The sequence below is a fragment of the Rana temporaria genome, chromosome 3 (genome assembly GCF_905171775.1).
Source record: "Rana temporaria chromosome 3, aRanTem1.1, whole genome shotgun sequence".
Lineage (NCBI taxonomy): Eukaryota > Metazoa > Chordata > Amphibia > Anura > Ranidae > Rana > Rana temporaria.
Window position 1 is genome coordinate 193,978,697 of NC_053491.1, and position 17,644 is coordinate 193,996,340.

At 40.4% G+C, this 17,644-nt stretch overlaps 1 protein-coding gene across 2 annotated transcripts in view; it reads left to right on the forward strand.

The window, feature by feature from the left end:
- Positions 1-16,246, forward strand: part of MDM1 (Mdm1 nuclear protein) — a 72,623-nt gene extending 56,377 nt beyond the window's left edge. For both annotated transcript variants that reach the window (XM_040344042.1, XM_040344043.1), the window contains 5 exons: positions 2,814-2,962; positions 6,016-6,149; positions 7,987-8,221; positions 12,456-12,515; positions 15,699-16,246. In XM_040344042.1, the coding sequence (XP_040199976.1) occupies positions 2,814-2,962; positions 6,016-6,149; positions 7,987-8,221; positions 12,456-12,515; positions 15,699-15,808 (688 nt within the window). In that variant the 3' untranslated portion in view covers positions 15,809-16,246. The remainder of the gene's footprint in view (positions 1-2,813; positions 2,963-6,015; positions 6,150-7,986; positions 8,222-12,455; positions 12,516-15,698) is intronic.
- The last annotated feature ends 1,398 nt before the right edge of the window (positions 16,247-17,644 follow it).

A 17,644-nucleotide genomic window follows, 5' to 3' on the forward strand; every position in this document is an offset into this window, starting at 1 on the left:
TCTTTCCATGCATTGATCATATGCAGACAACTAAATAAAATCAGGCTGATATCTACTATGCACCTGTGTGTTACTAACAAGATAGTAGAATGTAAACTCCGTAGAGTACGCTCCACCATCTGAATATACTGTATGTTAGCGAAGCAGAATGATGCCTAAAATAACAGTATGATTTTCTTGAATGTTTTGGGTTTATTCTAACCGCTCTTAGGGATTTTACATGCTCATCTCCTGTAAGAACTAAACTGTATACTTATATGAATAAAGATGACTGTAAAAAAAAAAAACATAAAAAAAACATTAACAGCAAATAAGTCATAGCATGCATTGCGTAAGCAGTATGAATGTGCACATATGCAGATACTGTGCAATTGCTATGGCACATGTGTGTCTACAGTTTTATATGCTGCTGCTTGGAGTGGAGGTACTGATTAATTTCTGTTTGTATGCTAGCTTTTCTGCTTCAACAGCAAGGCAGCATGGGTTTTTCTGACCCGCTGCTTTGCTTGGCATGTGCACAAATAAAATTGTATAGTGGTAACATTGGTGGAAGTTTACTAAAACTCGAGCACTCAGAATTGAATTCAGCTCTACATGGTAGCCAATCAGCCTCTAACTTCTGCTTGCTCAATTAAGCTTTCACAATAAAACCTGGAAACTGATTGGTTTCTATGCAGAGCTGCAATAGATTTTGCACGCTCCAGTTTTATTTAAGTTTTTTATTTTTCATTGAGGGACATGACAATTCAGGAATTCTGAAAAAAATCAGGTTATACTGCTGCCTGCAGGAGGGACAAAGAATGTAAAAGAACAGCCCCTGTGTAACCCCATCTTTAACCACCATGGCTCAGTTCAGAAGCTATCTGGATGAGCGCATCTTCAGCATCAGCTTTAGAGACCCTACCAGGAAGATATGACTGGAAGATTGCAGGGAAAATGTCACCTTCAGGCCCTGGGCTCTGCATTGTGGCGCTTTCCAGACCTTTTTGTACTATGTTAGCTGCAGAGTGCATTCTTTGTCTAGAGCCATGGCACAGCCTTTGATGTGACCCTGTCTCTAAAAGTCTTGCTTAGTGAGTAAGGCTGGTAAGGCTGAAGCGGTGAGCTCCCCTGTTCTGTTCCAGTTCCCACTTATACATGACTCAGTCACCTCTACCTGCCTGAAACCTTATTAGCACCAGCTGCCCTGATTTTTGAGTACTTAAAGCTTTACTTCACATTGGGCCTAGTTGCTGACCACATGACACAAGATGTCTTCCCAGAGACCCTCAGAGGTCAGTCCCATGGTTTTGGCAACATTTACCCTGCATCCCCAGATGGCACCAATGTTTGTAAGCTGGAATCTAAGATCCCTATGGTTATAGGGTCTTCTTCTGTCTAATTGAGCTTTATTGCGTGAGGCCAAGGTCTCTCCCATGTTCGTTGGGACTTCCATGTCCATTAGGGACTTCATTGCTGTTTGTGTCCAGCTACTGGATCATTGTGTCCGTGGGGGCTCTGAGCACACTTCAGGGCAGTTCCTGACAGAATATGTCTGTGACCCACCTATAACTATGAGTTAAACTGGATCTGCAGCCCCTGATCCAGATTCAGAATCTCAACAGTTGGGAGAGGCTGTTTTTGGGTCACTGCTCACTCCTGTAGTTGACTAGGTTATACCAGGGTTCTTGAAAACCTTATTAATATGGTGCACAAAACCCTGCATTTGGAGGATCAGTCTGCTGGTATAGGCCTTGGGTCTTGGCAGTGCATACTCCTGATTAGCCTGTAGGTCCAGAAGTGAGAGATTTGCCAACACCTCTGGCAAGCCTTCAGCATGAATTGGCACCCCCCCACACACTTCTATACGTGGGGTGCTAGTTTCAAAACTGAGTGGGTTCCTGTGCATTAGATCTCCTTGGCTTTCGCATGCTCATGCTATCCCCTCTAGCTCTTAGGCTACAATAGTTGGCAATGGCACCTATTTCATTGCATTATTCCTTCTGGGACCTTCTGAGCTATGGAGTTAGATGGGACCAGTATCCACGGCTCTCATGTTTGGCAAGGTCCTGTCCACTCAGTGTCCTTTAAGGGCAATTGTAGTTGTTGACAGCACTGAACCTTATGTCTGTCTTATTACCCTTTCTTAGTATCCCGATTGTGGGATGCTTAGGACACCTTTCTTCAAAAGGGTCAGGATTTTCTTACAGGGATCAGCTCATGCAGGTTTCCACTGGTTAGAACCTTACAGATGTCTAGTGTTGGTAACTATTGGTTACCAATGAGTGAGGCTGGCAAGCGTAGATCCTCCCTTTAGTGGCTACTGGGGTGCCACGAATACACCTGATGTACATCTCCTTCTCTTCTTGAGTTTCAGTCTTCTTTTTTTCCTCTCCCTTGCTATCTTGGATTCTGGACTTGAGCTGAGATGCAGGGAGAGAATTCCTGTTCAGAACGGAACATATCTGCAAATCAGATGCGTGCCCAAAGAAGATAATGGGCCTGCATTCGCACCTGAGCCGCACCGCAATGCCTAGAAAACGCACACGGTTTTTCGGCACTGCGCAGTGCGAATCCACCGCAGATATGTGAACCACCCTCATAAAAAATTATATATTTTCTAATGACATGTGAATTGGATGCGTTTTAAGCCGCATCCAATTCGCGTAGGTGTGAACCCGGCCTGAAGTAGATCTACTGGCCTGGTGTCAAAGTATTCTCTGCTCAGCAAAAAAGTATGGATTTTGGGTTGACTGAACAAATATAAATGTATTATACATCTTTCATGGCAGATTTTTGCCCTAATGCTAGTTACTATATTTTTTTCTTTGAAGAATCAATTGCGCAAAATCCAGTTTCCCAGATGACGAATCTGAGCGTACCTCTGTAACTTTAGAGGTTGAAGGAAGACTTCCAACTCCAAAACTGAAAACCTTTGGACTGGCCCAGAGGACCCACCATGATCTAACAACTCCAGCCGCTGGTAATATTTTTAAAAAGACAGATCTATAAAATGTAATACTTCACATCAAGAGTATGTTTTCCAGAAGATATATGTTTATAAAATGTATATTGGAAAGTAATTTGTGTAGATTGCTGTTCTGGAAAAAAAGGATCAGATTGGCTGAAACGTCCTGAAGATAATAGTCCACAAGTGGGCCTTAAGCAAGAGCATGAAAATGTGGCTTTATTATTCTTTTATACCTTCTAATGTCATAAATAGTGTAGTATTTATGCAATTAAAGTAAACACTACATTCCATTTATAAAGCATTTTTTTTTTAAAGTTTGTTAAAAAAATATGGCTTGAAAAGTGGGTTTTAATACATTATTCACTGGTAGGCAAATGTTGATTCAAGAATTATTTTATTGTTTGCTTCCCAGATCTTTGCTCAAGTCCCACCAACAGTTCATGTATTGCAGATACCCACAGAGGTAACTGCTTTGCTGAGCTAAAAATGACTTCATCATTTTATAAATAAGATACCTGCAAAACATGCACTGCTGGAAGGGGTTAGAAAGCACTTAACTATTATATGTACGCTAGACATTTTAATATGCTGTAAAATGAACATGAGCTTTATACCAGCATCCACAACATATTACCCCCTCCACTGCTCAAGTATTTGCTACTGCCCCCTCCATAAATGTAGGCTGCGAGTAGGAAAAAAACGTCTTAATAGTTGACCCCCCTACACAGCAGGATAGGCCTGAGGTTAGACGTTCACCCCCATTGAGGAAACACTTGTGTAGTGAATGGTAAATGGGAAGTTAGCTCATGAGAGCCAAAGTATATGTGTCTAGCGATCAAGCTAGTGGAAAACACTGGATAAATGCAAAAAAGCAATCAAAGTTCAATGAGCTGTAGGGAGAGTTCATGAAACTGCTTCCAGCTGGAAAGGTGAATGCACTTCACAGATGATGTAAATTCAAACAAACAGTGGTAATGGCTTGTCTGTAGCAATCTCCACGTTGGTATAGGAAATAAAAAGGGTACTCTTACCAGCTGTGGTGGACTTGCGTGCTAATACTAGCGCCAAGTCAGGTAAAGCATGGTGGTCACAGCGGACCCTGGGTTTTGTGCAGATGGATGGCTCTGTTGGATGGTTCAGATGGTCTCTCCACTCAGGATATTGGAACCGATCTGGTCAGACGCTCTCTCCAAGGCAGAAACCCCAATGGGTATGGGGTACTCAGCATGCTGAGTACCCCATACTGCTTTTTATGATCCTAATTTCACGTGATTTTACTGCTACATTTTTTAACAAAATAAAGCCTTCACGGTTTTTACTTGTTTGACCTGCACCATTGGAGCATTTTTTCATTTATTTCTCACATATGCTGTGTTCCACGAGTGTGGCCTTTTCCATCATTTGGCCTCACCCATTGGGGTTTCTGCCTTGGAGAGAGCGTCTGACCAGATCGGTTCCAATATCCTGAGTGGAGCGACCATCTGAACCATCCAACAGAGCCATCCATTTGCACAAAACCCAGGGTCCGCTGTGACCACCATGCTTTACCTGACTTGGCGCTAGTATTAGCACGCAAGTCCACCACAGCTGGTAAGAGTACCCTTTTTATTTCCTATACCAACGTGGAGATTGCTACAGACAAGCCATTACCACTGTTTGTTTGAATTTACATCATCTGTGAAGTGCATTCACCTTTCCAGCTGGAGGCAGTTTCATGAACTCTCCCTACAGCTCATTGAACTTTGATTGCTTTTTTGCATTTATCCAGTGTTTTCCACTAGCTTGATCGCTAGACACATATACTTTGGCTCTCATGAGCTAACTTCCCATTTACCATTCACTACACAAGTGTTTCCTCAATTGTTTATGTTTATATAACATTTTTTTCACATTAATGTTTTTTAGCGCTGCACTTTTTTGTATTTATTTGCCTGGACTTTGTTTGTTTGTGTGCTGGCTGCTTTTTGGGTCATACCTCTTATCACAAATTTTTCTAGTTAGCGCAATTTTTCCCCCCACATATCCGTTCACCCCCATTGGCCACTATGGACTATTCAGGTAGCGCACTACCTAGAGTAGAGCAGCTGCTTGGAGTGCATTTCTAATGTATGGCTTGTCCTGCCCTTAAAGTGGATGTAAACACAATTAAAAAAAAAAAAAAATTGCTGTCACAATGTAGATTATAAGATTTTCTATCATCTGTGCCCAGTCTTGCCACAAAGAGTTAATCCAGCTCTGAGCAATCCTTTTTTCAGTGAGATAAACAACAAACAGGAGAAAACTTTTGCAGTTATTCCCCCTTCCTGTGAATGACAGGTTATTTACATATCTCATGCACTAGCCTGAGACAGACATTATTTTTTAATTCCCACCCCCACTCCTTTTCTGAAGTCATGTGGTTCATTTTCTGGATTTTTACTGGATGTTAGTGATCATAGCAGAATTTAGTGTAAGGAATACACAGGAGAAAATGCATGCTGACAAGGGGAGTGTAGAGTTGGGCGGGGAGTCTACTGACATGACGACTCCACCCCACCAAGCTCCAGACAACAGACAGACCCACCCACAGAATTTGCAGTTTTTCAGTTCTTATAACAGACATAGGGGAGACATTTGTCAGGTAAGGATACATGCAGGAGGCTTGTATATCCTTATAGATCAGCACTATGGCAGTAGTTTAGAAAGAATGAGAGTGGGTTTACATCCATTTTAAGGCAGGATGGAGGGGGATCAGCTAATAAGGAGTTTTTCCGGACAGACTGTGCACGACCTATGTATGCATGGGTACAGGAGCAACTATTTAAACAGCAGAAGAATGGCATGTAATGTGTTGGGAATGCTGGAATGCATTGCTTTTGTTTTTTTTTGTTTTTTTTCAAAATAGCCATTAAAGCTGATCTTCACCCTCAGTAGGATGTTGCCTCCCCTCCACCCTCCCTCTGCTGTGCTAATTGGGCTTTCCTTTATTTTTTTTTAACTTCCTTCCCCCCTATGCGTGTTATTCACCTAGGCCTTATGTGTGTATAATTGTAGAAAACAATTCAATGGTGTATTATTTTTTTAAGGAGGCGCTCTGTTAGTTTCACCTTCAAAAAATCATCAGCAAACACCAGAGGACAAGAATAAAGGATCTTCTAAAAAACACGGCTCCCCAAAGAAGACTGCCTCCCAAGGTGTAAATGAAACTTATTCAAAAAGGGTTAGTATCACAAAACTGTGAGCATTCAATATAGAGTGGACTTAATAATTCGATGATTATGGTGCATGATTAATATTTCATGACACAATAATCTGTTCCAGTTCAAATACAAGCTACACAAAGTTACATGACCATAAATATGTCATAGGAGACGTATGCCTAGATATGAAGAATGAGAAATGATCCACAAGTGACCACTAAACTAGAAGACTGACATCAAACTGAAAGCAAATTATGGAAATTCTTAGTGATTTAGACTGGCATAGCAATCACCCCAGACTATGTGACTTTTTAAAATAATTTAAGTTGTGCTGTATGGAAAATGAGTGTCATCATATGAAATCTAATTCAAGGAATTTGTACTGACACATTTTAGGCTAGCATTGGTGAATACAACTTCATATTGGTGACTAGTTCTCCTTAAATGTGGGCTTGGCACTACACCCACCCCCTTCCCCACACATACAAGCTGTTTTTAATTCTATATTTTTTTGAAGTCTTAGGCCTCGTACACACGATTGAGTTTCTCGGCAAAAACCAGCAAGAAACTTGCTGGGATTTTTTTTTTGCCAAGGAAACCGGTCGTGTGTACATTTTTCGACGAGGAAACTGTTGAGGATCCCGTCAAACCAAAAAGAGAGCATGTCTTCTTTTTCCTCGACGGGAATGGAGAAACATGCCTTGTCGAGTTCCTCGACAGCCTAACAAGGAACTCGACGAGGAAAACGATGTGTTTCGCCCGTCGAGTTCCTCGGTCGTGTGTACGAGGCTTAAGGCCAATCACACGATGCTGCAGGGTCCTCTTCCTCTTTGCCTCTTCTTCAGTCTGGGCAGTTTACCATGATGCAGACAGGGGTGCTTATATGATGCCCTTAGCACTGTTCTATGCACTATTACACAGTTATTGTATGGTGCTCTGGTGACACCGACGTAGGGATGCAGGCCCATGATGCCCACACAAAATGTCCCTGGTCTTCCATATTTAATGACACTGGATGTCAATTAACCTGGAAGGCTGAGGGTATTTTGTGGCAGAAAAGATTGTACTGTGAGGGACTGCTCTGGATTATAGATAAGCATTGCAGTTGGACCCCCCTTTTTTTTTTTTAGGCTGTGGGCCGTCGGCTCTATGGTGCATATTTACGCTGGCCGCTAGGTGGCGTTTCCGTCGATTTCCGCATTGAGTATGCAAATTAGCTTGATACGACGATTCACGAACGTACGTCTGGCCGGCGCATTTTTTTACGTCGTTTCCGTAAGGCTTTTTTCGGCGTATAGTTACCCCTGCTGAATGAGGCGTATCCTATGTTAAGTATTGACATCGTTCCCGCGTCAAATTTTGAACATTTTACGTCGTTTGCGTAAGTCGTTCGCGAATAGGGCTTTGCGTAGAATGACGTTCACGTCGTAAGCATTGGCTTGTTGCGGGTTAATTTCGAGCATGCGCACTGGGATACCCCCACGGACGGCGCATGCGCCGTTCAGAAAAAACGTCATTTACGTCAGGTCAAGACGTATTACCATAAAACACACCTCCATCTCATCCATTTGAATTGCGCGCCCTTACGCCGACACAGTTACACTACGCCGCCGTAACTTACGGCGCAAATTCTTTGAGAATACGGGAAATACGTTGTAAGTTACGGCGGCGTAATGTATCTGAGATACACTACGCTGGCCGTAAAGAAGCGCAGCGCTTCGTGGATCTGGCCCAATGTTTTTATACTAGGGATACTATCGAACATAATTTTTTTTTTTTACATGTAATAAAACTGTAATGAATATTTATTTTTCTTGAGACACCGTCATCTTAATAATAATTTTATCTGCATGTCAGGATTATCAGCAATCTGCACAGTCTCCACCAATTGCTGGTCTGAGGACGGTAGATCCATTGCCAATTCGAGAGGATCCCTGGCCAAGTTCACGTATTTCCAATAAGCCCCTCCCAGCAACAATTGCGTATCCTGTAAGCAGACCTGTAGAGGATCCTTATTTACCACTACCTCGGCAGTGGAGTCCATCGTGCCGGATACAGGGAGCACTGCGAAATCCAGAGTTCCAGCATAATGGTAAAAGGGAATGGTTATATGCATGTTAAAAGAGTAATAGACATTACTTAGATTCCTTATCACTGTGCCAGAATATTTTTAAAAACAGGGCAAGCTATAATCCTTTAGGTCATAAACCTAAATATAATATAATGTTTACATATGCACAGTTAAGATTTCTGTTATAGTGCAGTGTTATGTGTCCTTGCAAACAAGAGAAGTTTAGGAATAAATTTAGGGTCATCAATTTTACTACAGCACGAAAAAAAATAAGTATTAAATCTAGGTAGTAAAAGTTCCTTGTTTACAAGTTTGTTAACCTTTTGTGTTCATATTACTAAAAAAATAAATGTATCTACAGCATCTCACAAAAGTAAGTACGCCCCTCACATTTTTTTTAAATATTTTATTACCGGTATATCTTTTCATGTGACAACGGTGAAGAAATGACACTTTGCTACAATATAAAGTAGTGAGTGTACAGCTTGTATAACAGTGTCAATTTGCAGTCCCCTCAAAATAACTCAACACACAGCCATTAATGTCTAAACCGCTGGCCACAAAAGTGAGTACACCCCTAAGTAAAAATTACCAAATTGGGCCCAATTAGCCATTTTTCCTCCCCGGTGTCATGTGACTCGTTAGTGTTACAAATTCTAAGGTGTGCATGGGGAGCAGGTGTGTTAAATTTGGTGTTATTGCCCTCAATCTCTCATACTGGTCACTGAAAGTTAAACATGGCACCTCATGGCAAAGAACTCTCAGAGGATCTGAAAAAAAGAATTGTTGCTCTACATAAAGATGGCCTAGGCTATAAGAAGTTTGTCAAGAGCCTGAAACTGAGCTGCAGCACAGTGGCCAAGACCATAAAGCGGTTTAACAGGACAGGTTCCACTCACAACAGGCCTCGCCATGGTCGACCAAAGAAGTTGAGTAAAACAAACAAAGGCGCCTCTAAGTGCAAAAATAAAAACTTTTTAACACCCCCAAAAAGATTAAAAAACACTTACAAGATAGAGGATGAAAAGGAGCATGTAGTAAGTGTATCCAGGTGATGTTCCGATAGCAGAAAGGTCCCAGTATGTAATACTTCCGGTAGGATCCAGAAAACAACAGCCGGTTAACGCTGCAGGCTCTGGAAACACAATAACGCTGTCTGGGTCAGTGTGAAGTATGGAGCCCGGAAATGACATCAGCGGAAGTGTGACGAAAACCAGCATAGAACACAAACAGGAAGTGTGTCATCAGGAAGGGACGCGTTTCGGAACTGCTAATTGGTTGAAGAAGGAACCAATTAGCAGTTCCAAAACGCGTCCTTTTCTGATGACACGCTTCCTTTTTGTTCCATGCTGGTTTTCATACTAGGACCTTCCTGCTATCGGAACATCCAATGAATACACTTACTACATGCTCCTTTTCATCCTCTATCTTGTAAAGCCTCGTACACATGACCGAGAAACTCGATAGAATCCATCAAGAAACTTGGTGGGAGAGCTTTTTTGCCGAGGAAAATGGTCGTGTGTACGTTTTTCATCGAGGAAACTGTCGAGGAACTCGACGAGAAAAAAAGAGAACAAGTTCTCTTTTTCCTCGACGGGAGTCTCAATTTCCTTGTCGTGTTCCTCGTCGGGCTGGTTTTCGACGAGAAACTCGAGCGTGTGTATGCTAAGAAACCCTCACATGCTCAGAATAAAGTATGAGACGGGAGTAAAAGTAGCATTTGTAATGGAGATAACACATTTTTCATGCTGTAACAGACTGAAAAGTGCAAATCGTCTCCGACCAAACTTTTACTTAACACGCAGTAACATGAGATTAGCAAAAGCAGCCCCAAGGATTGTGCCAGTGGAATCAAACTTCCCCAGCCATTGTATGTGTAGTATGTCACCGCGTTTGAGAACAAGGAGATTTTGTCTTGACAGTGTGTACGCAAAGCAATCTTGTCGAGTTCCTCGACAAGCCTAAGAAGGAACTCGTCGAGGAAAACGATGTGTCTCGCCCGATGAGTTTCTCGGTCGTGTGTACGAGGCCTAAGTGTTTTTTAATCCTTTTGGGGATATTAAATAGTTTTTATTTCTGCACTTAGAGGCGCCTTTGTTTGTTTTTCTGTTTATCATTAGAGATTGCTTGTCTCTCTGAGTGCGGCCTGAAGTGTAAGAAGATGTCTATCCCTTCCAAAACAGACTTTATTTGGTAGGTCCTGATATCCGGAGCACCCTTGATATATACTTTTTTTCAAAGAAGTTGAGTGCACATGCTCAGCATCATATCCAGAGGTTGTCTTTGGGAAATAGACGTATGAGTACTGCCAGCATTGCTGCAGAGGTTGAAGGGGTGGGGGGTCAGCCTGTCAGTGCTTAGACTGTATTCCGCACACTGCATAAAATTTGTCTGCATGGCTGTCATCCCAGAAGGAAGCCTCTTCTAAAAATGATGCACAAGAAAGCCTGCAAACAGCTTGCTGAAGACAAGTTAAGGACATGGATTACTGGAACTATGTCCTGTGGTCTGATGAGACCAAGATAAACTTATTTGGTTCAGATGGTGTCAAGTGTGTTTGGTGGCAACCAGGTGAGGATTACAAAGACAAGTGTGTCTTGCCTACAGTCAAGCATGGTGGTGGGAGTGTCGTGGTCTGGGGCTGCATGAGTGCTGCCGACACTGGGGAGCTACAGTTCAATGAGGGAACCTTGAATGCCAACATGTACTGTGACATACTGAGGCAGAGCATGATCCCCTCCCTTCGGAGACTGGGCCACAGGGCAGTATTCCAACATGATAATGACCCCAAACACCTCCAAGATGACCACTGCCTTGCTAAAGAAGCTGAGGGAAAGGTGATGGACTGGCCAAGCATGTCTCCAGACCTAAACCCTATTGAGCATCTGTGGGGCATCCTCAAATGGAAGATAGAGGAGCGCAAGGTCTCTAACATCCACCAGCTCTGTGATGTCATCATGGAGGAGTGGAAGAGGACTCCTGAGGCAACCTGTGAAGCTCTGGTGAACTCCATGCCCAGGAGGGTTAAGGCAGTGCTGGAAAATAATGATGGCCACACAAAATATTGACACTTTGGGTCCAATTTGGAGATTTTCACTTAGGGGTGTACTCACTTTTGTTGCCAGCGGTTTAGACATATTGAGTTATTTTGAAGGGACAGCAAATTTACACTGTTAGGGTCCTTTCACACGGAGCAGACCGTTTTTGTGTCCGCTCCGTGTGTCCGCAAAAGCTCTGCGGGGATCATCCGTAATCCCCGCTGAGCTGTCGGCGGATAGGGCACAGTGCGGAGACCCCGGACTTGTAATAAGCGGACGAACGAAGCGGACGTCTGAAAGGGCCCTTATACAAGCTGTACACGCACTACTTTACATTGTAGCAAAGTGTAATTTCTTCAGTGTTGTCACATGAAAATATATAATAACATTTTTACTTGTGACCTGCCTATTGCTGTCTCAAAGATGTTTACATTCCTTGTAACAGCAATAAAATGTGAGGGGTGTACTCACTTTTGTGAGATACTGTATATCCTTTATACTTAGTACAAATGTTTGAGATTATGTTGTGTTTATGAGTGCTAATGATATACAGTTGTGCTCAAAAGTTTACATACCCTGGCTGAATTTATGATTTCTTGGCCATTTTTCAGAGAATATGAATGATAACACAAAACTGAGGTATGTAAACTTTTGAACGTTTTTGTGTTATCATTCATATTCTCTGAAAAATGGCCAAGAAATCATAAATTCTGCCACGGTATGTAAACTTATGAGCACAACTGTATATATATATATATATTTTCATACTGGAAAGATTGCTTTGAAAAATGTTTATTGCAACAAAAGCAACATTTCTGTCCTAATTCTGTTGTTCCTTTCAGAAAATATATGGTTACAGACTTTCAGGTCTGTAGTTTGTATGTGCAAAATAACAAAATTAGTTTAGCCATCTAAAATGGCAGCACCAAGTACAATAGAATTAATACATAAGGTAATACAGATAATTTCCAAATATACTGAAAATCATCTTTAGGTTTTATCTTTGCCATGTAATGAGACCGAAATGCATTTATTTTTAAGAATGCAGAAAATGTATACAAAAAAAAAACTGTGCATGCCAATGACGTTGACCAAGATCGCATGATTATGAAGTGTAAAAGTGAAAAAAACTCTATCAGTCAGATAAATATTGTATCCATATCCTGTAACAAATCATTTGGATTTTTATGGTATTCTTTTTAATGCTTTATTTACAGGGAACTTTAACAGTTTCGGCTTCTACAGTTCAGCTATAAATGATGACGATAGCATTGAAGGTATGGATATATAAGATGAATATTTTTATTTTGCTGTATATACAGTAACGTTTCTTATAGGAAGAAAGTTTTTTTTTCTGATGATGGCAAAATAATGTAGTTTTTTATTTCATAAACATTATAGATTTAAGAGAAAATATAATGTTTTTTTTTTTTTTTTTAATACCTGCTAGTTGGTGGCTGTCATGTGGATCCTCTGGCTTCAACATTCATGACCTTGAACAAATATGCAAATGAGCATTAACATTTCTGATTTTCATACTTGTTTCAGGATCAGAAGAATTTTAGGAGCTTAGCAGTGGCAGCCCCGTATTTTTCTTAGAAAAGGTTTATTTTAAACACTCCATATTTAGGGAAGACTGAAAGTAATAATGAACTGCTTTTATGAAATTTTCTTTATTTTTTCTAACCAAGTTAGATTTGCATTAGAGCTCTGTAATAAATCTTATAATGAGCAACTAACGTGCAGTTTAAATAAGCTAAATACAAAAGCAAAAATAGGTGTACAAAGTTGGCTTTATTTAGAAACAGCCACAGCCTGAGTAGGAAAGCCTGTTGCACGTCAGCATGCTGTAGAATGGGTCCCTTGCTCTCTGTGGGGAAGCAGTGATCTCTTTCTAGAGGTTCAATTCTGCTAAGTCCCCCTGAGACCCCCTGCTGAGTCAGAGCTCTCCAATCAACAGATGCTGATTGCAACCCTACAGGTCTTATTCAGTAGAGTGAGAATTCTACAGAAAGACCACTGCTTCTACGCAGAGAGCAAGGGTCCCACTCTGCAGCTGCAATGAGCCAGGTGAAACAGTTGAATGATGGCCTCACTTAGAGTTGCCATAGAGCATGGAAAGTATGCTGTCTAATTAGCATCTTGATATGCCACACCTGTGAGGTGGATGGATTATCTTGGCAAAGGAGAAGTGCTCACCAACACAGATTTAGACATATTTGTGAACAATATTTAAGAGAAATAGGCCTTTTGTGTACATAGAAAAAATAATAGATCTTTGCATTTAGATCATGATAAATAGGGGCAAACACAAAAGTGTTGCGTTAATAATTTTGCTCAGTGTATATATATTATAAATACATTAGCATTTGATGATTCATGATTGGAGGAGGGGGGCTGATGTCACTAGTGGATTTGATTTATTTAATTGATGAACTTCAACACTAAAGCCCTGTACACACGGTAGGACTTTTGGCCAACCAACTTCAAAATCTGCCACTTTTCAAATTTGTCCGACCGTGTGTACGCTCCATCAGACCAACTTTTTCTGGTTTCATCCAACAAAAAGTTGGGTCTGCGAACGGACCAACTTTTCGGCAACAAAAGTCCGATGGTGCTTTGTGTGACCGTGTGTACAGCAATCCAACCAACTTTTGGACAAAGTGCAAATACGAATGCTCAAAACCAATGTTAAAAGCAAAAAACAATAGCAGAAGTTAACCAAAGGGTGGCGGTAAAGAGCAGAAAAGAGCAAAAAAAAAACACATGATGTTAGGAGACTTTTAGAAAAGTTTGCAGAAAAGTCTGACTGTGTGTATGCTATGGGTGTGGCAGGACAAATCAATTAGGACAAAAATCCAAGGGAAATTTTGTTGGATGTCCTACCGTGTGTATGAGCCTTTAGTATTATTATTTGTATGGAATGTAACACTTAAGGCTCATACACACAGTCAGACATCCAACAAAATTTCCCTTGGATTTTTTTCCTAATTGATTTGTCCGGCCACACCCATAGCATACACACAGTCAGACTTTTCTGCAAACTTTCCTAAAACTTTCCTAACATCACGTGTTTTTTTTTGCTATTTTCTGCTCTTTACCGCCACTCTTTGGTTAACTTCTGCTATTGTTTGTTGCTTTTAACATTGGTTCTAAGCATGCGTATTTGCACTTTGTCCAAAAGTTGGTTGGATTGCTGTACACACAGTCAGACAAGGCACCATCGGACTTTTGTTGCCGAAAAGTTGGTCCGTTTGCAGACCCAACTTTTTGTTGGATGAAACCCGAAAAAGTTGGTCCGATGGAGCGTACACACGGTCAGACAAATTAGAAAACTTGCAGATTTTGAAGTTGGTTGGCAAAAAGTGTGACCGTGTGTTTTCTATAACACATTTTTATGATTTATCTTTTTACTGGCACAAGCTTATGGTTTGAACAAACAATCTGCGCTTGAATCCACCCTAAATTAAAAAAAACAATATGACAAATCCTGCAGCTGCTAACACAACGTCCTGATGCAAGACTGTAAATAAAGGATAAGTGCAGTGCTACAATTGCATATCAATAACTGATCTGCAAGTGAAAATATCAGCTAATGATCTATACACTATTATATTTACCATCATACTCTACCCATATGAACATTCCCACTGACTTTTTCTTTGGAGCACATCTTTTTTATGTTTGATGTGAAATCACATACAGGTACTTGTTGATTATTGTATATGTTATATATGTTTCAATTGTGGGGTTATCACATGGGAATTTTTATTTTTACATATGTAGTAGTTTTTCATATGTGCAATTTTAGCACTACACTTTTTCTTACAAGTTTGTGGTTGATTTTTCGCAGTTAATCAATATTTGGTGCTGCAATATATTGCTTATGTTTACAGGGTGTGTACATCTTCCATTTTTTGCTTGCAGTCTTTACATTTAGGCTTGATATTTATATATTTATATAGTACCAGTATTGGGAACCCTTGTTGGTTCCACTACTTAGGATTAGTGCAGCTAGGGGTGCACAGGAACACCGTTGCTCATTGTTGGGTGGATTTTTATCAAAAGCAACAGCCTGCAGTTAATGGAATAGACACTAATTGCATAACGAATGTGTTTTCTGCTGTATTCCCTACCCCCTACAAAAAAAAAGTTAAACTTAAGCTTTATTGTGCGGTAACATATGTGCATTAAGGCTTTGCTTAGTGTGAATGGGGCCTCAAAGTATTTAACCCCTTTGCTGCATTTAGGTATTTAACCCTTTTGTTTGCTTTTTTGCATACATGTTGGATACATATTTTATCCCTATAGATTACTTAACACTTCTAAAACATTGCATATACGCATATGTATTTTTTATTTTTCAAGGAACCCTTTTCTTTCATGACTGATAACATCTGAAGAAATGTCCTCTTATCTGTTTGTTTTTGTAAATACTTATACTGCCATTTTGTTTTCAGATGATCGACTCTCCCAGATCTCTGCTAGGTCAGCAGCTTCTAGCTCTTTGGCCTCACAAGTTCTAGAGCGTGCCCAGAAAAGAAAAGAGAATTTCTGGGGCAACAAATGATCAGTTGATCCATCAACTTCTATTTATAAAATATTTTTTTACAGAATTTGATAAGCAAGAAGGAATAATGTTTAGTAATGTTGTAAATGATTTTTGTATTTTTCTTCTGAAATCCTGGATTGATTTGTACATTTTTGTATTAATGAATACATTATCTGTGTATTATGATTATAGTTTTTTAGTATTTTAAATCCCACATGTTTCCGATTACCACTGAAAACAAGAATATGGATAAACCAAACATTTTTATGAATGGGTTTAATTGTGAACATGCTTATTCAGTTTAAAGCTGAACTCTAGATAGATACAATAGACATAAATTAATGCTGCTCTGTAATCATGAATATATCATTATAGGAAGAGGGTCAAAATGATGCTGGCCATTAGACTGGGGTGGTGAAAAAGAAATACTGTGGAAGGAAGAGAGCTCTGTGAATATTGTAATAATAAGTATGTTATCTTTTAATGAGAAATTCATTTTTATCTTATTTATAGGTAGAGTTATGCCGTAAGGTGTACCCATTGCTAAACATTTTTGTTTAAGTTTGGATAAGGTTTTTATTGCTGCCTATGTCACAGCTAAAAACAAGCTTTTTCTGATGATCCAATAACTCTCTTGAAATCATGAAATATTTTTCAACACTAAGCCCAGGTTCACACTGGGCTGTGGGAATGAAGCCGTGCAAATTCAGCTGAACTCGAACGATTTCGCTCCCGCTTGTCAGTCCTGATTTCGATTTTGATGTAATCGCGGGCCGAAATCGCAAAAAGTAGTACAGAAACTACTTTTTGAAATCGGTGCAGCGTCGCCCCGGTTCGGATGGTGCCATTGCCGGCAAATGCCGCCGATTTGACATGCGATTTGACATGTCAAATCGCACCAGTGTAAACCAGGGCTAACATTGATCTCTCATCAAAGACTTGGGTGTAACTAAACTTCTGTATGTTTGATGCAAGAACTAGAATGATTCACACTGCAAGATCTCACTATTTATGTTACCTTCTTTACACAAAAATATTTTACGTAATAACAGTCTCTGCTAGCCAGTAAATACATCAAGATGAGAACAGATCTAACAAAATTATTTTATATTATTATGACACTGCAACCACTGTGATGGTGACCACGCCATATGGGGCTGAACTCAAAAGTGGCATACGGTTAGGGGTTTTCCTCCACCAAACTTTGGCAGATCGGAGCGGGTCAGATGTCAGCAGGCATGTCATCGCTGACATCCGTGGCTCCATAGCGGTGCATGGAGCACCCGTTCAGGTCCGCCTAAAAAACTGACAGGCGGACCTGAACCGTTCGCCCATGTGAAAGGGGCTATACACATACTCTAAAATACAGTGGAGTTGATTTACTAAAACTGAAGAGTGGAGCTCTGCACAGAAACCAATCAGCTTTCAGTTTTTTTTTGTCAAAGCTTAATTGAACAAGCTGAAGCTAGAAGCTGATTGTCTACCATGCAGAGCTGCACCAGATTAAGCACAACACCAGTATTCTTAAACATTTGTATGCCAGCAGTAGCCCACCAGTACAATATCTCACATATGTACAGCCAGGTCTGTATTTACCATAATGACACTTGTGGGACAGTTCTTAGATAAGCAGGGTAAGAGGGGCCAGCACAAGGCTCACAATGTACAAAGTATGACAATACATTTTTGTCTTGTTTTTCTCTTCTGTCTACCTATGAGACATTTGCAGCTAAGTTCATTATTAAAACAGTAGGGGTAAAAGGGTTTAAGGATGATGAGAGGATTCAGGATTTTTTTTTAGAGCTCAGGAAATCTAATATATCTAATTTCTCTAGTTTGATGATTTTTTTCAGT